This window comes from Schistocerca serialis, chromosome 5, assembly GCF_023864345.2.
Source record: "Schistocerca serialis cubense isolate TAMUIC-IGC-003099 chromosome 5, iqSchSeri2.2, whole genome shotgun sequence".
Lineage (NCBI taxonomy): Eukaryota > Metazoa > Arthropoda > Insecta > Orthoptera > Acrididae > Schistocerca > Schistocerca serialis.
In genome coordinates this window covers 29,320,832-29,348,125 of record NC_064642.1, presented here as the reverse complement: position 1 = coordinate 29,348,125, position 27,294 = coordinate 29,320,832, and the positions used below count along the sequence as shown (strand labels likewise).

Sequence of the window (27,294 nt, the reverse complement as noted above, 5' to 3'; positions counted from 1 at the left end):
AGAATGCGTATAGAATCATACTGGTGTTACGGGGTTATGAGAACTGATGGAATGTGATATCATGCAACTGAATGCGAAACAGTCTGTCGTGGACTTATACTGATACTGGCTATCCTTTACGGACTAGCTGCAGATAGTACGATGACATGTTTTACAGGCACGAAAAAGAAACAAACAAACATCCAGAGGCTGAATTTGTCCAGTGCTTCGAGATGATATGAACCGCACTGTCACACACTTTTCAGGGGGGATAGTCTGTTCTAAAGGGGTGTGATTTTTATACGCAGCTACCGGCCAAAAGCAGTGCTCATATAATTGTTGTAGTTCACTTACGCCCTTTTTCCCCCCCCCCTCGTGCTTGCTGTGACGTAAATATTCCCTACTGTGCTTGTAAGATCAGCTACACGAGAAAGAATCGTAGGGCCAGAGCACCTCCAACTCCCCCCAGCACAATAAAAAGCTTTCCATCCCATTTACAGTCCAAATTAACAGTCGGCACAATTGCGTATGAATGCGTTAAGGCACTGATGTTAGTTCATCTTGAAATAACTTTCTTGGTACCGCTAATTTTCAGGGTTCCTTTCAAATGCATTTCCTCTTCAAATTGCGATTGATCGGAGCTGAAAAAAATTCCTTACTCATACCTGCCAACTTTCAAAAACAGAAATCCAGAAGATCCCAAATCGCAAAAATTTAACGCGTACATGCGTCGCAAGGTGCTCAGACATAGCGAGAAAAGACTACACAGAAAGAGATTACAGATAATGTTAACACATATAATGTAGGCTACCTTTTAAGATCACTATTTTCGAACTGTGAATTAGGTACTTACAAAATGGCTCTGAGCACTATGGGACTTAACTGCTGAGGTCATCAGTACCCTAGAACTTAGAACTACTTAAACCTAACTAACCTAAGGACATCACACACATCCATGCCCGAGGCAGGATTCGAACCTGCGACCGTAGCGGTCGCGCGGTTCCAGACTGTAGCGCCTAGAACCGTTCGACCACTCCAGCCGGCTTAGGTACTTACAAAAGTTACTTGCTTTTGAGTATTCATTTTTGTTACTTAACATTGGGAACAGTTTACACACTACACAAAAATGAGCTTTCTGCTCTTGAGCTTGCAAGCCACAATATGAATGACACTGTCAAAACTACTAAACTGAACATTCATTTACACTTATTTGCAAAATTTTCTCAAGTTCACAAAACACAGACTGCAGAGGAGAGATGAAGATGAGTAGCTATCTTCGCTTTCTTTAGGAATTCTGAAGGGAAACTATTCATGTAACCTGGACCACTGATTCTTGTTTTCAAAACAGAAATGGATCCCAGAGTTTCATTCGACACGGAGGACCTAAACTGCGATTCTTCATCACCAAGCTGAACACACGCTCACACTCAGGACTGCTGTGCGGTAGAGTTAAAACAGAAAGCTTCAGCCTGGATAACCTATCGTACTTAGGAACACCATCAGCTCCACGAATGCTCATCAAGCCAACCCATTTGGTATCATCTGTCAAGTTCTCGCTCTCAACAGTAGCAGAATCATCACCCTGTAAAATGAATCAATTTTCCTACTGCCATCTTTCATTTTCGTATTGGAGACGTGTTTAACGGATTTAATATGATTCTTTAATTCAGTTCCTCATCAGTAAGCAATGTTTACATCACACAAACACATGGAACAAAATGCGAATGCTTCATCTTTCCGTAATCGCATAATACACGGAAATTCAGCAGAATATGCATCCTTTAAAGACTGATGATATCGTTTCTTCGTTGAACTCATCACAAAAACACTAAATCGAACAAAAATTTGTCTACAACTGCACGAATACCAGAACACACAGCAAACACCGCATAAAAGCAAGCATAAACAAATCTTTCCCGCTAACATACAGTCGAAGCACAAAGAGAATGCAGCAATAAACTGAGATGTGATTATCGATAGAACGTTCGATCAACTTTCGCCGGCAGTGTTTCAAACACTGCTGGGAGAAGGGATTATCGATAATATTATCGGTCGACTTTCCGTCGAATTTCAAATACTCGCACCTCAGAATAGCAGCTATTATCGAAACTCAAAACTGAAATGCGAAATGAACGCCGCGCGGAATTAGCAGAGCGGTCTAGGGCGCTGCAGTCATGGACTGTGCGGCTGGTCCCGGCGGAGGTTCGAGTCCTCCCTCGGGAATGGGTGTGTGTGTTTCTCCTTAGGATACTTTAGGTTAGGTAGTGTGTAAGCTTAGGGACTGATGCCCTTAGCAGTTAAGTCCCATAAGATTTCACACACATTTGAACATTTCTTTTGCGGTATGAATGCAATAGGCGGGAAAAAGCCCGTGAGCTGAAAATCCGAAAAAAAACTATGTTCATCCGGGAAAATGAAATACTAGCCCAAAATCCGGAAATCCTCTGGGAAAACCGTAAAACTTGGCAGGTATGCTTATTTAATGATGGGATAAGTTTGTTTATCTCATCTACAAATTTTCGTATTTTCCACAGTTTGCTGTGCATCGTCAAGTTGACGCTTTGTTTGATATTTCCTTATCTTACGTCTTCCAATTCGTTAGCACTGTTTGAAGATGTGCAACCATCCACTACTTCCCTCGCAATCACTGTAATCTGTGTCGCTCGCTACTTCATGAGCATAACGTGCTAGGAGACTGTCATGCACGCCCAATAAACTGTATCGAGCAAATATTTTGAAAATCGCAACATGGAATGTACGAGGAATGGGGAAAACGACGATCAATTTAGTACGCTACTGTACGAAAGAGCGATTAACATAGCAATTGTGGCAGAGGTAAAAAAGAAAAAGTGTGAAAGAACTATATGATTCTGTAGTACATGGCGACGTAACCCGACCACGAGAGCCAAATGCGGTGTCACAGTGGTCCTTGTTAACTACGTGTCGGAAAACAAAATACAAAGTAACACATAAATTACATCAACGAATTGACAATAACAATACGACTGAAAATAGCCAGAGGAAGTGTACGCACCAGAAAATGGAAAGAAAATAGAAGCTCTAACGTTCCGTCAAGAATTACACGAATAAGCCAACAAAATAAATAGTACAAACGAATATCTTATTATCGGAGGCTATCTAAATTCAAGAATATATACACTGAAGCGCCAAATAAACTGGTACAGTCATGCGCATTCAAATACAGAGACATGTAAACAGATAGAATACGGCGCTGCGGTCGGCAACGCCTGTATAAGACAACAGTCCGGCGCAGTTATTAGATCGGCTACTGCTGCTACAATGGCAGGTTATCAAGATGTAAGTGAGTTTGAGCGTGGTGTTATAGTCGGCGCACGAGCGATGGGACACAGCATCTCCGAAGTAGCGATGAGGTGGGGATTTTCCGATACGACGATTTCACGGACGACGATTTCACGGGTGTACCGTGAATATCAGAAATCCGGTAAAACATGAAATCTCTGACGTCGCTGCTGCCGGAAGAAGATCCAGCAAGAACGGGACCAACGACGACTGAAGAGAATCGTTCAACGTGACAGAAGTGCAACCCTTCCGCAAATTGCAGCACATTTCAATGCTCGGCCATCAACAAGTGTTAAAATAGAATGATCATATAAAGTTGATCGTCGGTAAAGCGGATGCCAGACTGAGATTCATTGGAAGAATCCTAAGGAAATGCAATCCGAAAACAAAGGAAGTAGGTTACAGTACGCTTGTTCGCCCACTGCTTGAATACTGCTCAGCAGTGTGGGATCCGTTCCAGATAGGGTTGATAGCAGAGATAGAGAAGATCCAACGGAGAGCAGCGCGCTTCGTTACAGGATCATTTAGTAATCGCGAAAGCGTTACGGAGATGATAGATAAACTCCAGTGGAAGTCTCTGCAGGAGAGACGCTCAGTAGCTCGGTACGGGCTTTTGTTAAAGTTTCGGGAACATACCTTCACCGAAGGTGAGACCATGAGGATAAAATCAGAGAGATTGGAGCCCACACAGAGGCATACCGACAATCCGTCTTTCCACGAACAATACGAGACTGGAATAGAAGAGAGAACCGATAGAGGTACTCAGGGTACCCTCCGCCACACACCGTCAGGTGGCTTGCGGAGTATGGATGTAGATGTAGAAGTGTCAACGTGAAAACCATTCAACGAAACATCATCGATATGGACTTTCGAAGCCGAAGGTCCACTCGTGTACCCTTGATGACTGCACGACACAAAACTTTACGCCTCGCCTGGGCCCGTCAACACCGATATTGGACTGTTGATGACTGGAAACATGTTGCCTGGTTGGACGAGTCTCGTTTCAAATTGTATCGAGCGGATGGACGTGTACGGACATGGAGACAACCTCTTGGACCCAGGGACCCTGCATGTCAGCGGGAGACTGTTCAACCTGGTGGAGGCTCTATAATGGTGTGTGGCGTGTGCAGCTGCACTGATAGGGGGCCCGTGATACGTATAGGTACGCCTCTGACAGGTGACACGTAAGTATCATGTCTGATCACCTGCATCCATTCGTGTCCATCCTGCATACCGACAGGCTTGGGCAATTACAGGAGGACAATGCAACACCCTACACGTCCAGAATTGCTACAGAGTGGCTCCAGGAACACTCTTCTGAGTTTAAACACTTCCACAGGCCACCGAACTGCTTAAACATGAACATTATTGAGCATATCTGGGATGCCTTGCAACGAGCTGTTCAGAGGAGATCGCCACCCCCTCGTACACTTACGAATTTATAGACAGCCCTGCAGGATTCATGGTGTCAGTTCCCTTCAGCAGTACTTCAGACATTAGTCGAGTCTATGCCACGTCGTGTTGCGGCACTTCTGGGTGTTCGCGGGGGCCCTACATGATATTAGGCGGGTGCACCTATTTCTCTGGCTCTGCAACGTACCTCACCAATAAAAGAAGTATTCGGAAAATATGTGAGAACCATCATAAGCAGCAATAAACAAGAATTAAGAACCTTTGCAATTCACAGTGGTTTGAAGACAGCAAAAGGTTGCTTTAGGGAAAAAAAGATATTGATAAATATACATGGCCTGCTAGAGGTAGATAATAGATTACATTAGATTACATTATGCCCAACAAAAAGCTAAGTTCGTTTGTGCAGAGTCTACAGACAAAGTGACCTCACCTCTAACCACTTCCTGGCAGTTGGCGTGATAAATGTCTTCCCTCTCGGTGGTAGAAGGTGAACACCGATCAGAAACCAACGTTGATGAAGTCTGTATATTTATTACAACACTGAAGCATAAAACACGTTAACCGTAGAAGACCAGAACAGTACGTTATAAGCTCAGCGGCAAGCGATGACATCAACAAGAAATGGTATAACATAAGAGAAATCATCAGACAAACAGCGACGAAGGCCCTACGAAAGAAAAAAGAACTAGAAGTGGGAGGGTTCCGAGGATATGGAACGAATACGCCGAAATAGCAGTAAAGGGGAAACAAAACATATACTCAACGGAAGAATTAGAAAAGCTATGACGAGTCTTGGGACAAGTTAGTATATAACATTAGAAAATGATTTTCATGGTAGGCAGGAAGCAGCATACGAACTCAGAAGAACTGAAACAGAAAAAAATAGTGCCTGATCACACGTAGTTGACAAGGTTACTTGGAATGACCATTATCAGGAGCTAGGAAGGGCCGAAAACAAACCAGCGGACAACTCCTCCGAAGGACGTAGTGAAATTTACCAAGTAGACGAAATAACCATGGATGAGCCATATGAAGCCCTGTGACAAATGAGAAAGAGAAAAGCCACTGGAAATGGCAGAATTAACACAGAGCTACTAAAGTATAGTCAACGCGGAAATTACACTCATTGAAAATACTGAGTACCTGCTCGAAAGCGAAGTCAATTCCACACTCTCGGACCACAGCTGAAGTAAGAAATCAGACAGCAATAACTGTCGAGGAATAGCCCATCTTAAGAACTATTACAAGCTATAAGCATGAATAATCAACAATAGTCTTAAAATGAGAGCCGTGGCACTACCATTAGGAGATCGGAGTGTGTTGAGGAAAGGAAGATCTTGTAGTTCCAGTACTACTGTAAAACGACAAACCGTAGAAAGAGGAGGGAATTCAGTATGGAAACATATATTTATGTTATAGACTATGAGAAATCTTTAGAACACGTCTGCCAACATGTCTTATAGGATAGTTTAGAAAGACGAGGGTACACCGAAGACTTAATACAGGTTGTTAAAAGCCCGTACCATGGTCCATAAGAAACACAAGTAGAAAGAAGACTGGAACCGTAACGATAAATACAGGTTTATAGCCCACAATTTTACTATCTGTGTGGGGGATTAAACAGCTCTAGAATAATTAGATGAACACCACATGTTTTCTGACAACCAAATAATTTTACCTGAAAGTGAAGAAGATCTGGAAAGGGCAATAAATCTATTATACGCATTGTGGACGATGGTCTGTGATTGTGGTTTAAGTTTTGAGCTTTTTAGGTGTCATATGCGACCAATCACTTTCTGAATTTGATACGGTTTATCGTACCATTAACTAGTTTTCGAACCACTGCAGGCTCATTATCAGTTGGAAGTATTACACAAACATTATTTTCTGTACCATGTGTGGCTACACGCTATGGTCGTTGCGCTGGAGAAGAAAACGAAAATTTAGGCATTAGTTAACGAAACAGGTACGAAACGAAATGACCGTTATCCTTTAGGATATTTACACTGCATGACTTCTTGGTATCAACGAGAAATTAATTTCCGTACTGTGCAATTTAGTCAGCTTACGCACTTACAGCATGTACTTGCACAGGAAACGAACACTAATTATAAATGCAAAAAGTTTGCTGGTTATTGTATTTTGCCACATCGTTATCTTCAGCATGAGATACATTGGTAACACAACAAAACATTTACGAACACTGATAATCAACGCAAGTCTGCAAGATGTAGGCATTCCATATGTTCGCAACATACATGTGATATAGATGAAAAATTACAGACAAACAAATATAGTGAAGTATTGATTACATAAATAAAATAGTGAACTAGTAACTAACGTATGTATCAGTCACAAATGAATATGGAAAATTTTAGGCGTGTACATGAATTGGGCTTCTGAGTACGGAAACATGACAATCGAAAATAATAAATAACACAAGAGTTATCAGTAAATTAAAGAGTGAAATAGCTGAAAAAAGAATAAAAAATGTAATATTTGCAATAACACATGGGGGACACGAATGTAAATGGAAAACTGCAGGTGTGAACAAGAGTTGGATGAATAATTCTAGATTGGGAGAATAATAAGTTACGCAGGAGGTAGAAGAAATCACATGACTGCATTTTGTAGGTGTTCTTTTTTTTGCCAGAATGTCTGGGCAATTTCGGAAGAAAGAGTCCTGTATTGATTCAATTTGTTCGTTAAACATTTTATGAGAAGCATTTAGCTTGTGAAGGTAAATCTCTAACTTTTCCATGGAATCCATCCGTAAACCGTTGCCAGTAGGCGTAACACAGGATGTTTGTCATTGATAGCAGCAACAAAATGATAACGATGGTCAGTGTGTGACGCAAAACTGGGCTTGTTTAACATTTAGTTGGAGGACATCCAAGTGCTACTCTCTGTAGCGGGTTGCAAAGTTTCTCCCTGTGTAGAAGCAAGAACAAAAGCATGTATCGGTCTATATATTTGGACATATGATTCCACTGCGTAGTGGATTTGTTGGTGTGTATTTTATTATTTGTGTGAGAGGATATCTTTGTAATATGTGGTTTGGAGAGCTTTGCAACCTGATATCACACGTCACTGAGTACGGAAGACTGACAAATTGTGAGTTTTCCTCTTTAGTATGGAATGATAATGATTCTTGCTTACGTTTACTTTGGATTTCTTCCGGTAGGGTGTTTTCGAGGGATAGAATTATATCCTCCATTTTAGCTTATAAACTGAAGTATGTTAATTTCATTAGATGCATTTTCTTCAGTGATCGTGATAAACATACAGTTCACAGTCGACCTGAAGAAAGCGTTTTTATGTTTGTTTGTGTGCACCAGGCGTTGTTAATGGCAACAACAGTGGCAGTCGTTTTTTGTATATCTGGAAGATTTGTTTCTTATTGTGCTCGGAAATACTCATGAAAGGAAATTAATTTCTCCGCTGCCCGAAGTTCAACGGTGAATCGAATCACAATTAAATGTTTCAATGGCCCAAATGAAGAAGTTAATAAATCCGTGTATGAAATTAATAAGATGAATCTAAAGATCTGATTCACAGTTATAAATCAAAAGTGGAGGAAATTGCAGTGCCTAAAAAAAGTGCAACACCCAGAAGAAATGGTCGGATGTCTATGTTACTCCGTACACGGCTAGTATGTAAATGGTTAGAGATGTTATTCCCTATGACAGGCAGACGGCCACCAGACCCCATAATGTTGCGAATGTTCTTACCAGGCTTGGTAGGATATATAAAGAGCATGAACAGCATCAGATATAGAGCAACCACTCTGAAAATGAGATGCTGCGTACACGTATGAGACAGAGTTATCAGCGCCTGGTAGAGTTTGACTGGCGCTTCACTGCGCGTCTCCATTTGGCCAGTTGGTCCAGTCGTGCAGTATCCAGATTTGTGGGGCATTTGGACGTGACGTGGCTCGATGTTAGACTGCATGGGAACGTGAGAGCAGGTGTGTTCGTCTCCGAGGTTCTGGTCGACTACGTCTGCCTACCACAAGGGAGGATCGCAGTACTGCGCTCGACTGAGAAGAAGTAAGGGAAGAAGTCCGAGTCTCACAGCTGTTTGGAGAGGTACAACAGTATCACTCCTGGTGTCTTGGTGTGGGTTGCCATCGGGTATGACTTGGGCCACGGCTGGGGACTCTGACGGCACAACAGTATGCGACGGAAATTCTGCGTCCTTATGTGTCAACTCTGAGGCGACAGCAGCGTGGGGCCGTTTTTCAACAGCACAGTGCTCGTCCCCACATAGCACTTGCCTCTGAAAACTATCCACTTTATGTTGATGTGCCGCCTTGGTCAGCAACATCCCCAATCTGTCCCAGATAGAACATATGTGGGAGCAGCTAGGACATCAACTCCGTCAAACTGCTAGTATCCAGAACGTCAAAAATGAGTTAGAACGACTGTCGACCAAGTTTCCCGGCATATTGACGCCCGCCCCAACAAGAAAAGGGGGGTGGGGGGAGGGTGCAGTGCCATGCTGATAACTGGGTTCATACTGCCAAGCTCTTGGTTGACTCGATTCTGTAATCACTAAAACAACATCATGTGCTATTTCAACACGCGAAACTTCTTTCTGTTTGCTACTCTGCGTTTGGGCGCTTATTTATTTTGGGAGGCGGTAGCACTCGGGCGCACACACAGCGTGTGTGTGTGTGTGTGTGTGTGTGTGTGTGTGTGTGTATATGTGTGTGTGTGTGTGTGCGTGTGCGTGTGTGTGCGTGTCTGTATACAGGGTGGAGAAGTTGTGTCGCGAAATTTTAATCCTGGATAGCTGTGCCAGTAGGAACCAAAATTACTAATGTTGTGTAGGTAGACAACACACAATTTTTAAACTACGGAAATTTGGCGCCACGCGCTCCGATTGGCCGCGGGATTGTCCTGTTGCCGTTCATCGGTTGACGGGCAGCGCTACGGTTGTCGGTTCGCACATACAAACGTCCTTCGCACCGTCACTGGCCCAACGTGGTACACACACGTGTCGAATAGGTCTTGCTGTTTGCTCCACCTCACGTCAGAGGCATTCACAGGTAAGCCTCGCTTCGGCGCGCGCACACACACACACACACACACACACACACACACACACACACACACACACACGTCATCTGGATTTAGTCAAACAGGAAGCATGGCGGCACAGTATTCGTTGAAAAGCAACGAGATATGCTTTTAGTTTATCGACTAGCCAACAGTAATGAGCATGAACCTCGACGGTTGTATGAGGAACGGTACGCAGCAAGACACCACCCACACCCGCAAACGTTTACAGCAATTCACCGGCGACTTTGCGAAACAGGCACGTTAGCGGGATATCATGGTGATGCTGGAAGACCTCGGACACGACGGGATGGTGCATTTGAAAAGACTGTTCTCGAGCGCTTCGAGGAAGCACCTACAACGTGTACTAAATAAATAAATATCGTGTGACTAGGGCCTCCCGTCGGGTAGACCGTTTGCCAGGTGCAAGTCTTTCGATTTGACGCCACTTCGGCGACTTACGCGTCGACGGGGATGAAATAATGATGATTGGGACAACACAACACCTAGTTCCTGAGCGGAGAAAATCACCGATCCAGCCGGGAATCGAACCCGGGATTGGCCGGCCGAAGTGGCCGTGCGGTTAAAGGCGCTGCAGTCTGGAACGGCAAGACCGCTACGGCCGCAGGTTCGAATCCTGCCACCGAGCGAGGTGGCGCAGTGGGTAGCACACTGGACTCGCATTCGGGAGGACGACGGTTCAATCCCGTCTCCGGCCATCCTGATTTAGGTTTTCCGTGATTTCCCTAAATCACTTCAGGCAAATGCCGGGATGGTTCCTTTGAAAGGGCACGGCCGATTTCCTTCCCCATCCTTCCTTTACCCGAGCTTGCGCTCCGTCTCTAATGACCTCGTTGTCGACGGGACGTTAAACACTAATCTCCTCCTCCTCCTCCTCCTCGAATCCTGCCTCGGGCATGGATGTTTGTGATGTCCTTAGGTTAGTTAGGTTTAACTAGTTCTAAGTTCTAGGGGACTAATGACCTCAGCAGTTGAGTCCCATAGTGCTCAGAGCCATTTGAACCATTTGAACCCGGGATTGACATTCTGTCGCGCTGACCACTCAGCTACTGGGGGCGGACTACAAAGAGTACTCCAGCGGTTGGACGTGTCTAAGTCGTTTTGAGGGATGACGGCCAGCATCCATTTGTTTCTACCTTGCCCAAGACCTAAATCCTGTGGTGGACTATGAACACAGGCTAGAGTTTTGCCGGTGGTTTCTGCGACGTGTTGCACGAGATACCGACTTCCCCGCCATTGTGTTGTTTACCGATGAGTGCACCTTCCATCGGGATGGCCTTTACAACACTCGAAACGTTCATTACTGGGCAAGGGGAAATCCTCGCGTCACGTACGTCCACGGCCACCAGGAACGATTTTCGCTCAACATTTGGACAGGCATTGTGGATGAGCATCTGACTGAGTTGGTCCGTCTACCTTCTCGACTTACCATGGCAACTTTCCTTCTCTTTTTGCAAGAAACTGTACCTGACCTGCTGGAAGATGTTCCCCTGGACATATGGCTACGGATGTGGTTGCAGCATGATGGGGCGCCTGCACACAGCAGTCGTGCTGTGCGCGGATATTTAACTGAACTCTTCGACGGCAGCGTAATTGGCAGAGGTGCTCGTAGGACATGGCCCCCGCGAACACCAGACCTCACGTCGCCGGACTTTTTCCTGTGGGGATTCTTCTAGGTTCTAGTTCACCCGCCCGGAAGCGAACCACCTAGAAACGAAGAGGAATTAATGGATCGCATTCAACGTGCCGCCAATCACATCAGGGCAATGCCAGGAATCTGTCAAACGGTTCGCCAAAACACCGTTTGACCTTACCAAGAAGGTCGCCAGTTCGAGCACCTGCTTTAAGTAAACAATGTCATAGTTACAAAAGAAAAGTCCTTTTCAGACCCGATACAATTTGTAAAAGACTTTCTGTATGCGAACTAACAGCTGTTGATGGGTTTGCTCCCGGCGCGTCTCATCTTGAAACTGCCTTGGATGTGTCGGGACCCAGGCGGATTCGCCCCCAGGCCCCACAGTGGAAGGCTGGCACGCTAACACCGAGCGTGTGGGCCGCCAGGGATACATCGCGATCTCTGACAGGCAAGGCATTCGTGGTCGTGCGTTGTCCAGAGAATCCAGCAACAGGACAATTTCACGGCCAATCTGAGCGCGTTGCGCCAAGTTTCCGTGGTTTAAAAATTGTGCGTTGTTGACCTACACAACATTAGTAATGTATGTTTTACTGGCATTAGCTATCAAGGGTTAAAATTTCGTGACAACTTTTCTCCACCCAGTACACCCAAGTATATATACACACACTGAAGCGCCAAAGAAACTAGTATATTCATACTGAGAAACGTAAAAGGGCAGAATACGGCACTGTGGTCGCCAATACGTAAATAAGACAACAAGCGTCTCGCACACTTGTTGGTTATCAAGATTTAAGTGAGTTTGAATGTGGTGTCATAGTCAGCGCACGAGCAATGGGACACAGGATCTCCGAGGTAGTGATGAAGTGGGGATTTTCCCGTACGACCATTTCACGGCTGTATCGCGAATATCAGGGATCCGGTAAAACATCGAATGCCCAACATCGGTGAACCAGAAAAAGTTCCTGCAAGAATGGGACAAACGACGACTGAAGAGAACCGTTGAACGTGACCATAGTGTAACGCTTCCGCAAATTGCAGCACATTTCAGTGTTGGGCCCTCAACAAGTGTCAGAGTGCGAACCATTCAACGAAACATCACCGATATGGGCTTTCGGAGCCACAGGCCCACTTGTGTACCCTCGATGACTGCTCAAGACAAAGCTTTACGCCTCACCTGGGCCCATCAACACACCGACATTGGACTGCTGATGACTGGAAACATGTTGCCTGATCGGACGAGTCTCGTTTCAAATTGTATCGAGCGGATGGACTTGTACAGGTATGGAGACAACCTCATGAATCCATGGACCCTGCATGTCAGCAGAGGACTGTTCAAGATGATGGAGGCTCTGTAATGGTGTGGGGCATAATACGTTTAGATACGACTTTGACGGGTGACACGTACGTAAGAATCCTGTCTGATCACCTGCATCCATTCATGTCCATCGTGCATTCTGATGGACTTGGGCAATTCCAGCATAACAATGCGACAACCCGCACGTCCACATTTTCTATAGACTGACTCCAGAAACACTCTTCTAAGTTTAAACACTTCCACCGGCCACCGAACTGCCCAAACATGAACATTATTGAACACATCTTGGGTTCCTTGCAACATGCTGTTCAAAAGAGATCTACACCCCCTCGTAGTCTTCCGGACTTATACAGGGTGTTACAAAAAGGTACGCCAAAACTTTCGGGAAACATTCCTCACACACAAAGAAAGAAAATATGTTATGTGGAAATGTGTCCGGAAACGCTTATTTTCCATGTTAGAGCTCATTTTATTACTTGTCTTCAAATCACATTAATCATGGAATAGAAACACACAGCAACAGAACGTACCAGAGTGACTTCAAACAATTTGTTACAGGAAATATTCAAAATGTCCTCCGTTAGCGAGGATACATGCATCCACCCTCCGTCGCATGGAATCCCTGATGCGCTGATGCAGCCCTGGAGAATGGCGCATTGTATCACAGCCGTCCACAATACGAGCACAAAGAGTCTCTACATTTGGTACCGGGGTTGCGTAGACAACAGCTTTCAAATGCACCATAAATGAAAGTCAAGAGGGTTGAGGTCAGGAGAGCGTGGAGGCCATGGAATTGGTCCGCCCCTACCAATCCATCGGTCACCGAATCTGTTGTTGAGAAGTGTACAAACACTTCGACTGAAATATGCAGGAGCTCCATCGTGCATGAACCACATGTTAAATCGTACTTGTAAACGCACATGTTCTAGCAGCACAGGTAGAGCATCCCGTATGAAATCATGGCGGTGAATCGAGGAAGTACAGTACATACTGACGAAACTAAAATGAGCTCCATCATGGAAATTAAGCGTTTCCGGACACATGTCCACATAACATCTTTTCTTTATTTGTGTGTGAGGAATGATTCCTGAAAGTTTGGCCGTACCTTTTTGTAACACCCTGTAGACAACCCTGCAGGATTCATGGTGTCAATTCCACCCAGCACTACTCCAGACATTAGTCGAGTCCTGGCCACGTGTTGCGGCGCGTCTGCACGCTCACTGGGGCCCTACATGATACTCGCTCTTGTCTGGAATATCATGTTGTGCTGCTCCTGCTTCCTTCATGTTCATTTTTAATTGCAGCTATCCATTCTGTTGTTTCAAATTCTACGAGGGATGTTTGTTTTTCAACCTCCGGTAGGCTATAAATAAAAGACAAGTTCATAGAAAACTATTATTTATTACCGAAAGTTTTGTACACTTATGGTTACTTCTCAACATAATCACCGAAAAGATTGAGACATTTATCGTACTTGTGGACAAGCTTTGCAATATCTTCTTCAAAAAATGTTGTCGCCAATGATTGCAAATGAGCATTGACGCAGTTTTGAAGATCTTCTTTGGTTTGAAAGTGCTCCCCTCATAGCCACGTCTTCAGTTGAGGGAAAAGGTGAAAGTCGCTGGGTGGCAAGTCAGGACTGTACGGCGGATGATCGAAAATGTCCCATTGAAATTGTTCAAGGAGCCGTTGGGTTGTGCCAGCAGTGTGTGGACAAGCGTTGTCTTGAAGTCAGCATTCCTCTTCGTTTGTTTTGAATGGCTCTCTGCAAACGTTGTAAAGTTTCACAATAAGCAGCTGCATTGATAGTAGTTCCGGGCTGCCGTCCACTGGGACGGCGATAAGCGAAGTAAGTGGAGTGCAGAGTGCAGAGCAGAAGAAGTCTCAGAATAGTCCAGTTGCTAGCAGAGTCGGAGTCCAGTTGAGGACAATCCCAGTGTTGTGACGTCGCGGTAGCGCTATCCAGGGCGGGACTGCATGAGGGTGGTCCGCGTGATCTTGTTGGGAAGCCATGGAGGAGTGGCATAGGATTGTGCCTGCCGCCGGCGAGGTGTAGGCATTGATGGCACCACAAATCTGGCCCTTTTTTTTAACATAGCCGAATAAATGATCGTATACTTTCAGTTTCTTTACTTATTGTTAGTCTGTGTGTTCCTTCTTCAGCATAATTTGGACCTAAAATTTTCCTGGTTACTTCTAGTTCTCTCTTTTGGATTTCTTCAGTATCCCTCTTTCTGTTTGAAATTACTGTTTCACCTCCATAGAGAAACTCTGGTTCGATGACTGCGTTGGAGTGCTTCAAAATGGTTCAAATGGCTCTGAGCACTATGGGACTTAACTGCTTAGGTCATCAGTCCCCTAGAACTTAGAACTACTTAAACCTAACTAACCTAAGGACATCACACACATCCATGCCCGAGGCAGGATTCGAACCTGCGACCGTAGCGGTCGCGCGGCTCCAGACTGTAGCGCCTAGAACCGCTCGGCCACTCCGGCCGGCTGCAGTGCTTCAGTTTAGTATATTTTCAGATGCAATTTTTTTTTCATTAAAAAATGCGTACTGTAAGCTTAAATTCTGATTCCATTTTCTGACGACTAATTGCGCAACAAATTTTCTCCAGGGCTGTTCCCTGAATGTTTTCGCCTAAATATTCGGACTGAGATACTCTTTCGCTTTTTCCGTGTTCAGTTACAACAATTTTGGGCGACACGTAGTTTCTAGACACGTATTTAGTTTTTTGAAATGACTTTGGAGACCGTTTGTTTTTTCTGTTTCTTCACCAATTTCTGTTGGATTTTGCTCTATTTTAGTGTCCTGTCATATTAGTACCAGGTCGTCTGCAAAGGATAGGCAATCCATTCTAATACTGATTGATGCGTCCGTCAATTTTAAGCTCTGATTTCGATTTCGCCACTATTGTGTTACTTTTCCCAAGATACAGTTGGAAAGCAATACAGAGAGGTCTTTACCTTGTCTCACTCTTGTTTAAATTTCAGAATTTTCCGTAATTTCTTCCCTGAATTTTATCTTAGATTTCGTACCGTTTAGTGTTTCACTAATAATTGCTACGGGCTTGAGACTCTCTCAGAATTTGGAACGCCAATTTACAGTCCACTGAATCATAAGCTTTTTTTAAAAAATCTTACGGAACTCAGTTTTTTTTTTTTTTTTTGGAAAGTTCTATTTGCTCTGAAACCTGATTGATATTCACCAGTTTATATATAGCAAAATCTACACAAAATGGCTCATTGAAACAAAAGATGATGCTGAAGAAATGGAAATTACAGAAGATAACATAACCAGCCGAGAACAGTCAGAAACATAATAAAAAAACATACACCTAAAGAAAAACATACGGAAAAGTTAACAGAAATAGATGTTCGGAAGAATTCAAGGGAGAACACAGAGTATGAAGAGAATTTCGGAAGAACGAAAGAATAGCTGCTCAAGTTCAAACGGTCTCTTAAAACATGTATCTGTGAGGGTTACCGAATCTTACTGTGATCCACTGAATCGTACTGAAAGTCGGCACTCGGTGTGAACTGTACAAATGACATTTGATTCGTAAGACACGTCGTAATTCCGACATCGGATTTTGTTCGTGCCCCAAAAATGACGTCACAAGTCGCCATAATTAAAGAAACCGCCTCAGCAGCAGACGACCAGCTGCAGGCATTTCCAGGGAGTTGTAGGGAGTTAGGCCCGTCACTAACGTACTAATGGGAGCAACCATTTAACATAATTCCATGCCAATGAATTCTGGAATCACTGACAACATGCTGAATTATAGCAATATACTTTTAATTTGTGTTCAATGATAATAAACAAAGATTAAGCAGACTTTTTGTTTGTCTTTCAACCGTTTCAAATCACCGGAGTCATAACCGCGGACTTATACCGGTGGACGTAACAAATCAAGATCAGAATAAATATATCCACGTCATTGGTGGATTTAGGAATCTGTTGATTGGGGGGGGGGGTGCCCCGGTTGCACCAAAACAAGGAAAAACAGGTAGATCTCAGGTTGTTTACTGTTTAAGATTTTACCTTTTATGATTTAATTACGTTTAATCGCTGGCAACATAATTCAGTGATACGTAGCGTGAATGGAAGCGATGAATACACCCACATCGATCCAGCAGCGGACGTACAAGAGCGATGGGAGGTGCGTAGCTCCACGGCAGCAGATACTGTTGTTCAAAAGGAAGGGACGGTGCGATACCTGGACAATGTCCCCCACAGTCGTGTCCAGCCCCTGGAAGATGACGGTCTTCTGCAGCAGCCGCTCCTGGGACGCGGTGTCCAGCTGGAGCAGCGAGAACTGGTCGTCGTGTCGAGTCCAGCCCTCTGTCGCGTCAGGAGGCACCCCGTCTGCGTCTGGATGAACATCAGACGCTAATGTTCACAGCTGAGGCAGAAAGGCTTGACTTCACAGAAAAAAAAAAAAAATCGGTTAGGTTACTGGAGGGTCCAAGGTGGTGATTCAAGTGAAAATTCTGTGAGTACAGTTTGTTAACTAGAATAAAATACTGGGTGTTCAGAAAGCAACTATGCAGTGCCATGTTGTGGTGTGTTAAGTAATGACTGATATGATTGTCAATTATTAATAAAACTTTTCCCATTGTTTAACATATTTAAACCATATTTGACCAGGTATTTGTGTTTGTTCGCAGGTCAGGTTTCATTAAAGACCAACGTCTTGTGTGACATAATTGTGATCCAGGTCATCATGCTGTTTCACAGAGGAAGACTGAACTGTAGTTCCTTCTCTAGATTGTCGCACAGATGACAAAATGGTAGATATCGGAACAGCTGACAGAGAGATAGAAAAACAATTAAAATCTCTCAAAAGAGGAAAGGCCGCTGGACCTGATGGGACACCAGTTCAATTTTACACAGAGTACGCGAAGGAACTTGCCCCCTTCTTGCAGCGGTGTACCGTAGATCTCTAGAAGAGTGTAGCGTTCCAAAAAATTGGAAAAGGTCACAGGTCATCACCGTTTTCGAGAAGGGACGTCGCACAGATGTGCAGAACTATAGACCTATATCTCTAACGTCGATCAGTTGAAGAATTTTGGAACACGTATCACGTTCGAGTATAATGACTTTTCTGGTGACTAGAAATCTACTCTGTAGGAATCAGCATGGGTTTCGAAAAAGACGATCGTGTGAAACCCAGCTCGCGCTATTGGTCCACGAGACTCAGAGGGCCACAGATACGGGTTCCCAGGTAGATGCCGCGTTTCTTGACTTCCGCAAGGCGTTTGATACAGTTCCCCACAGTCGTTTAATGAACAAAGTAAGACCATATGGACTATCAGACCAATTGTGTGATTGGATTGAAGAGTTCGTAGATAACAGAACGCAGTACATTCTCAATGGAGAGAAGTCCTCCGAAGTAAGAGTGATTTCAGGTGTGCCGCAGGGGAGTGTCGTAGGACTGTTGCTATTCACAATATACATAAATGACCTTGTGGATAACATCGGAAGTTCACTGAGGCTTTTTGCGGATGATGCTGTGGTATATCGAGAGGTTGTAACAATGGAAAATTGTACTGAAATGCAGGAGGATCTGCAGCGAATTGACGCATGGTGCAGGAAATGCCAATTGAATCTCAATGTAGACAAGTGTAATGTGCTGCGAATACACAGAAAGATAGATCCCTTATCATTTAGCTACAAAATAGCAGGTCAGCAACTGGTAGCAGTTAATTCCATAAATTATCTGGGTATAGGCATCAGGAGTGACTTAAAATGGAATGATCATATAAAGTTGAACGTCGGTAAAGCAGACGCCAGACTGAGATTCAATGGAAGAATCCTAAGGAAATGCAATCCGAAAACAAAGTAAGTAGGTTACAGTACACTTGTTCGCCCACTGCTTGAATACTGCTCACCAGTGTGGGATCTGTACCAGATAGGGTTGATGGAAGAGATAGAGAAGATCCAATGGAGAGCAGCGCGCTTCGTTACAGGATCATTTAGTAATCGCGAAAGCATCACGGAGATGATAGATAAACTACAGTGGAAGACTCTGCAGGAGAGACGCTCAGTAGCTCGGCACGGGCTTTTGTTGAAGTTTCGAGAACATGCTTTCACCGAGGAGTCAAGCAGTATATTGCTCCCTCCTACATATATCTCGCGAAGAGACCATGAGGATAAAATCAGAGAGATTAGAGCCCACACAGAGGCATACCGATTTCTTTCCACGAACAACACGAGACTGGAATAGTAGGAAGAACCGATAGAGGTACTCAAGGTACCCTCCGCCACACACCGTTAGGTGGCTTGCGGAGTATGGATGTAGATGTGGATGAAAGAGTGTTTCTTGTGGAGCATGTGTTTCGCAATGGAGACAAGTGTACCTCAGCAGTGGAAGTTGCACATGCAGCAAAGTTCCCAGAAGTGAAGATACCTAACTGCAATGCCGTACAGAACCTCATCACCAAGTTTCGAAAGACCGGAAGCGTTCATAATGCTCAAAATCAGGCAAGCCATCCACATCCACTTCCGAAGAGAAGATGGCAGAGGTGCAAGACCTAATGCTGAGAAGTCCAAAGAAATCGATTGGGCGACTAACTCTGCAGGCCCATGTGTCGGCGTGTTCCACTCACAAGATTCTCTGGACATCACTTGAAAGGTGGCTACACTGTGCCACTGCGCCAGAGATTGCGCCAAAGAGTACTATTAAGCCGCCTCCACAGTGGTTGTTGAGAGTTCATAGCAGTCAGTGCTTGTGAAGAGATCGTAGAGGACAGTTTTGTCGAGAGCTCGTGGTTGTTGTGAAGTTGGAGCAAGATGTTGTAGTAAAGAGTATAGTTCCATGTCTTATGCAGTTATTTGATGGGAGAGATAGCAGATGTTATTGTAATGAGTGCATTTCGTCAATATATATGAAGGTAAAATTTATAATGTTCCTTTATTAGTTGTGTATCTGAAATAATGTGTCACTACAGGTTCAGTCAACAAAGCATCTGGCTCGTGTTCTTGTATTAGAGTGAATTTTGGTTTTCTTGCGTAATTATAGTTTTTCTAAATTTCTTTTGTCACGTCGGTATAATTGGTATTTAAGAATTCTTGTCTTGTTTGAGAAGAACCGTGCCAGATGTGGACGTTGAGTCACACTCCCACATACAGAACAGTTACTTTTGTGCTTATTGGTTTTGTTGGTTTTTTAGTTGCTGGGGACTTAATTAATTAACTGTGTTTACTGAAATTTTCTTACATTGTTCTCTGCAGTCAGATAGCGTAACAATTCTAGTCAGGGCCAACCGATTACGAGACTTACGTAATCGGAAATACAGCTACAGCTACTAAAAATATTTTCAATCTTTTATTTAATAAAGCCCCCATGCACGTGGCGACCGCTGCTTCGGATCGTCCCTTGGATTCTTCTGATTGTGAAAATTGTAGACTGTAGTATTGCTGTAGCAATTTGTAGTTTAGTGATTGTAGTCTGTATTGAGTGTGTAGATTTGGTAATTAGCATTCTTCTAATGGTATTTTTCAAAATTTAATTTTTTTATTGCCTTGTATACGCGTTTGACAATTTTGTGCAATTATTTCAATTGTTCGATTGATCGTGTTTGAGGGAGTCATTGCATTTGAATGGTATTGTTGAGATAAAGAGTCACCGTGTGTAATTTTCGTACAGTGACGAATTTTTTGTATGTTTTGCAAATGATTACGCGATCGATGAAAAAGGGAAAAATGATGAATAGTGAGAATGACGAAATTGTTGACATGGCGAACTCGCCAACAGAGGAAAACAGTATGATGGATAATGAAGTGGAAAACAATGTAATAAGTCGGGAAAATAGTCCGGAACCATTTCAAAATTTTTCTCAATCAGAAAATTCACAGAATACGAGATTAACGATGGAAGATTCTGGAATAGTATCGAACACAGATAGCCTTATGGCTATGCAGAAGGAAGTTAGTTTTGTGGGAAATGTTAGGGGCGAAAAGAATTCTGAACAATTTAATATGGAGCAGTTGATGAGTGCTATATTAAATTTGGGAGCACGTATGGAAACACAGATGGGAACTTTGCGATCTGAAATTAAAACTGATATGGGAACAATGGAAACACGGATGGGAACAATGGAAACACGGTTTGGATCTGAATTAAAAACAGAGATTGGAACAATTAAAACAGAGATGGGAACTTTGGAAACACGGTTAGATTCAAGAATAGGGACATGTTTCAAAAATATGAAAGATGAATTAAAGAAAGAAATCAGGGAAGAAGTACAACCGATTCTGAATTCTCACAATAATAGATTAATTGCAGTAGAAATCAGACAAAGGGAACAGGATAGAGAACAGGAAGAAAGAGATCGCGTGATAGTACAGAATTTTTCAGAGTTAAATTTACAACGTGCAAAGGATAAGGAAGAAATATTTGAAAGAATCGAGGAATCCGTACCAAATGACAGAATAAATAATCTAACACAACAATATGAACAGCTAGCTACCACATGTGACAATACTGAAACCCGAGTCGCGACACTTACGGAAGACGTAAATAAACAGAAAGAACAATTTGGTGACTTATCGGAAAGAGTGGAGGAAATTTCAGATAAACTGACAAATCTTAGTTTACATGGGGACAGAGATTCGGATGATACAGCTCCATTACCATTTGCAGAAACCGAAGAATACCAGAACATAAATAAGCATGTTGAAAATCAGGGAAAATTTAATGAACGCGTGAAAAGGGAATTTGAGGCATTACGAAAGCAAGTCAAGCTGATCGAAGGGGAAATTGTAGGAAAAGATAGCAGAAGAAATTTGGAATCACAGGTAGCAGAGGGGTTTGAAGAAAATAATTTGTTTCATTTACGGGATGCAACAAGAGAGCGCCAGGCGCGCGAACTTTACAATAATCGACATTCGGACTGGGACAGACGCCGTAGGTCTTTGTCGCCACGAGGCGAAAACTTTGATTATAAACACTTTTTGACTGTCCGGAAATTTAAGATCTTCCGCAATTCTAAGAATGACATACATCCATGTGCATGGTTAGATCAATTTATGTACGCACTTCCACCAAATTGGCCACTAAGTCACAAACTGGAATTCATGTGTGGATATTTAGAAAACGAACCGGCGACGCGGATGCGTGCACTCATTAGAGATTGTAATAATCTAAATGATTTTTATCATGCATTTCTATCGGCATATTGGTCCGAAAACACACAAGACAGAGTCAAACATAGTCTGATTATGCAGCGCAATTTTAAACAGTCTGAGTTCCGCACGCCGGCAGAGTACTTTGAAGATATGATTCGAAAGAATCAGTTCCTGTCCAACCCGTATAGCCCGACTGAATTAATTCGCATTTGTTTAACTAAGCTGCCACAATCAATAAGACAAATTGCTTTGGCCGGAAGATGTAAAGACGACATTGAAACTTTTAAGACTTTGTTGCAAGAACTTGAGTATGACAACGACGACGGGACCTCTTGTAACCTTTTCAGTAACAGTAATTACAATAGATTTTCAGAGAAAATTGATAGTGGTCGGAACGGACGTTATAGCGGTAATTTTGAGAATGACAGACGTAACAGACAGGACAATAGATACCAGCCCTATGACAATAATAGACGTTCTAACAGAAATTACACAGAGAATTACAATAACGGTAATTCGTATCGGAATGATCAATCATACGGAAACAGTAATCGGTGTTATCAAGACAGAAATTATTCTAACAGTAATAGGAATTCTTACTATGGGAACAATCAGGGTAGTAGATACAACAATAATTTCAGAAATGACAGTCGAAATTACACAAGAAGTAGTTATGCAGACAGACAGGAAAACAGAAATTTTAATAACAGACACAACCCAGAATTTGCATCTAACAGACAGGAGGGACCTAATTGGCATCCTCCACGTGACAGAACTTCTGAGAGACAAGTGCAAATCGTTGAAATCGATCCGCGAAATAACGCGAATAATCAAAGACGTGACGCAAACAATCGACAATGACTTGTAGCTTCGGCTTCTGGCACAAATATAGACGGTTCAGAAAGTAATGACACTACGACTTTACACTACGTACGCCTGGAAGACATGAGAGACATTTTGTTAGATGAAAAGGAAAATAATGTAGACGCATTTTTACATCCTGTTATTGAAGTATGTGTGGGTAAGAATAAGTTCACTGCAGTTTTAGATTCTGGGAGCCCATTGAATGTCATTAGTGAATCAGTTTTTCGTATATGTGAAAGAACTATTGCCTGTCCTGTGTTACCTATTTCTAAAACTACAATTCGAGGTGCTATTTCTGGAAAAAGTGTGGAGGTCAAACAACAGACCAATTTAAATTTCATTTGTCAAGGATACGAATTTTCTGCTAATTTTATTATTGTTCCATTACTCAGTACACAAATTATATTAGGTATGGAGTTTCTTAACGCACATAAGGCAATTTTGAACTTTAAAGAAGGAAGTGTAAATTTGACTGTTGCTGGAATGCCGAAATGTTTAAAATTTTTCGAGTGTTTAACAAGATCTGAGTCAGATACAAAATGTTTAAGGTTTCTTACTTCTGATGTTTTCGTTGAGCATTATGACGACAATGTGTTTATTCATGATAATGACAACAGATACAGAGACGCGATGGATGATATAATTAATAGCGAAGAATTAATTAACGAAAAGGTTAAGAAAGCTGAAGTGCCAGATGACGTTGCAAGAGAAGAGCTGCACCACATTTTGACTTCACATGCTACAGTGTTTAGTCATCACACAGGAACTATACAAGGCCTACAATATTTATTTAAAGTGAAAGAACACACACCATTTCGCGGGAAAACGTACGCTATTCCTTTGGCTTACAGAGACAAGGTTAAGAATGAACTTCAGTACATGTTAGATCAGGGCATTATTGAGCCTGCAGTCAGTCCTTATACTAGCCCATTACACGTTGTTCTTAAAAAGGATGGATCAATTCGTTTGGTTCTGGATTCCAGACAGATAAACAATATCATTATTCCTGAAACTGACCGCCCACAAAATTTAGATGAACTTCTTCAACATTTCCATGGAATTAAAGTTTTGTCCACGATTGACATGCGCGCAAGTTTTTGGCAAATAGAACTCCACCCTGATTGTAGAAAATATACTGCCTTTTTAGCTTTTGGTAACTGTTACCAATTTCGGAAATTACCGTTTGGACTTACAGTATCTTCAGCAGCATTCATTCGTAGCTTAAATGAAATTTTACCTGTTTGTCTTCGTGACAATATTACTTCTTATGTTGACGACATTCTTATCGCTAAACGTTCTTGGAGTGAACACAACAAAATTTTGGACTCATTATTACGTATCTTTGCAAAAGTTGGCATGACAGTGAACTTGGAAAAATCTGAATTTGGTCGTTCTCAGGTGAAATTTCTCGGTCACATTATATCTACAGAAGGTATTCTTCCTGATCCAGAGAAACTAGATGCTATTCGTAATTATGCTGTTCCTACCACAAAACGTGATGTTCGTAGTTTCCTTGGTGTCTGCAATTTTCTTAGACGCTTTGTTAGATTGGACGATTTGGCCACACCTCGTTTATGTGAACTATCCGGAAAGAAATCTAATTGGTGTTGGGATGAGGAAGCTCAGTCAGAATTTGAACAACTTCGTGATGCTTTAGTTGCTGCTCCACTTCTTTCACATCCGGATTTATCTAAAGAATTTTGTTTGGCGACGGACTCATCATACAAAGGCCTAGGTGCACATTTATTTCAAGAGATAGAAGAAAACGGCGTTGTAGTACAGAAAACTATTGCATTTGGAAGTCGTGTTCTCTCTAAATCAGAAAAGAATTATTCGATTACGGAACTTGAAGCTTTGGCTGTTGTTTGGGCTTTTACAAAATTTCGCACATTTTTGTTTGGCAGACATACTAAGGTTTACACCGATCATCGAGCTCTGGAATTTCTTATGTCAACAAAATTAACTCACGGCAGATTGTCACGATGGGCGTTGTACCTACAGGAATTTGACTTCAGTATTGTTTACATACAGGGTTCTTCTAATATTGTTGCCGATGCTTTATCACGTGCACCTATGGGTTTGAAACGAAGTGCTGAAGAGGACTGCAAGGAAAACAATTTTTGTTTGATGTATATTCAAGGTGTTGCGTTTGAGAACTTTATTTCGTCTTCGCTCCAGGATATCGCTAAGGAGCAAAATAAGGATCCAATCTGGAAGGACATTAAGGAGAAGTGGAGGAGAAAGGAAAGCGTAGCGATTAGACAGCATTATCTAGTTCGCAATGACATTCTTTTTAAACGAAAATCGGTCGACAACTCCGTTTGGTTAGTTTGTATTCCTGATGAGTGGGTCAATAAATTGATTTGGTATACGCATCTCAGTTATGCACACTTTGGTCCCCGAAAATGCTTTCACAAATTACGAGAAAATTGTTACTTCAGTAATATGGAAAAACGTATTCGATCTGTTCTTGCCAAATGTAAATTATGTCAAATGGCTAAGCCTCCAACGATTTCTCACAGAGCACCGTTGTTTCCCGTCATTCCAGCGAAATTGAAGGAGATGGCTGCAGTCGATTTGTTCGGTCCAGTGGTTCGATCTACTAATGGTTTTGCGTACATTTTCGTAGCAGTGGAGTTGACGTCAAAATATGTGTGTTTTACACCTTTACGCAAAGCAACAGCTCGTTCAGTATCTAACGCTTTCATCAAACATTTTCTTAAAGAAGTTGGTCATGTTGATAAGGTTATATCAGATAATGGATCACAGTTTCGTTCTAAAATTTGGCTTCGTACTCTACAGCGTCGTAAAATTAAACCAATTTTCATTTCACTTTTTCACCCTCAATCCAACGCTTCAGAGAGATGGATGAAGGAAATCAATAAATTGTGCCGTCTTTATTGTCATCAGAATCACAGAACTTGGGATCAGTACCTTCACATTTTTCAAAACATTCTGAATGAACTTCCTAATGACTCAACTTCTTTACCGCCTCTATTGATATTAAAAAATAAAGTACCAACAAATCGCATTTCTGAAATCGTTCCTTTTCCGCCTTCACGGAAACTACGGCATTCTGAAGTTGTCAACCTGGCTCTACGAAATATTGCGTCTGCGGCTGCTAGAAGAGAGAAATCAGCTAGACGTCCTGGTCGTTCAAAATTCTTGTCAGTTGGTCAAAAGGTGTTAGTTAAGTCTCACCGTTTGTCTCATAAAGGAAAAGGCTTGTGTCGCAAATTTTTTCTGCTTTATAACGGTCCATATAGAATTCGTAAAATTATACATGATAGCACTGTTGAAGTAGAAACTCTTAAATCACGACGCTCTAAAGGAATACATCATATATCTAACGTAAAAATTTTTGTGGAATGACATACTTGTGAAAAACTAACAGCTAGATGTAAACACGCAGAGAGTACAAGGATACCGCGCTGTGTTTTGGCGGCGGCACATACTCAAAGCAACAGTGAAGTCTGCGCGCCGCACGAGGCAGTCGTTGACCGCAAACAATGACTTCCTACGTCAAGCGGCTACAGCTGATCGAGCGCTCAGTGCGAATGCACTGACAGCCGTAAACAAATACACAGTCTAATTTCTCCGACTAAATTCTTTATAAAGCTATAAGGACTTGATGAATTATGTTATTAACATTCAGTATTTTGCAGGATACGGTTGTATAAAGTATTTAAGAACTTCAGGTAAATTCTGTGTGTCTCCGACGTTAAGAGGACCTGCTATCGAGAAATTTTCAGGAAGAATGTAATTTCGAAGAAGAAACTAATAAACTAAAAAAGGGTAACTATTCATTGAGTTCATTTACAGGTAACCTATTTCCACTTAGGTACGTACTTTAGACGTAATTTGCTGCTCGCGATTACGTGATTCATACTTTGTGCTAAATTTCATGTTCTATGAATTTACGTGTGAAGCGACGTGCTTGTATACATTTACTGATTTTGACAATTATTGATTAATGAACTGGGTTGTGACTTGTATATATTATGCATCGCTTAGCCGCTATGCTTTTTCACTGATGTCATATTTTCTTATTATGTGTCTGTTGTGCTTATTTATTTAAATTGTAATGGTAACCTGATTTATTGTGCTGATGTGTTTAGGTATGTAAGTTATACTTTGTGATTTATCTGCTTGCGCCTCCATGTTTACTTATTAAGATGACATATGAACATTTATTTGCTTATGCTGATATGTTGCTAATAACCTGTTTATTACGTAAGATATATGTTTGCTGCTTTTTGCATGGATTACATATTTACACATTTCTGTTTTGTTGCCATAACTGCTCTTTAATTTGGTATATAGAAATGCTGATATACTGTGTATGAACATAGAGTTTAGGTCACATTACTGTATTAATTATAGATTGTTCGCTTGGCAGAGCCTCGTTGTAGGAATTGTGCTGCATCCACTTGTTGACATTTTGTTCTCTACTGGTATATTTACTCGCTATTGCAAGTTTTGCTTACGCTCAGTGCCATATATTTTTAAGATAAGAAAATTAACTGCTGTAATTCGACGAACGACATTA

At 42.3% G+C, this 27,294-nt stretch overlaps 1 protein-coding gene across 1 annotated transcript in view; it reads right to left on the bottom strand.

Moving 5' to 3' along the window:
* Nucleotides 1–27,294, bottom strand: part of LOC126481724 (uncharacterized) — a 414,263-nt gene that overhangs the window by 211,939 nt on the left and 175,030 nt on the right. The window contains exon 8 of the mRNA XM_050105677.1: nucleotides 16,969–17,123. Coding sequence (XP_049961634.1) covers nucleotides 16,969–17,123 — 155 coding nt within the window. The remainder of the gene's footprint in view (nucleotides 1–16,968; nucleotides 17,124–27,294) is intronic.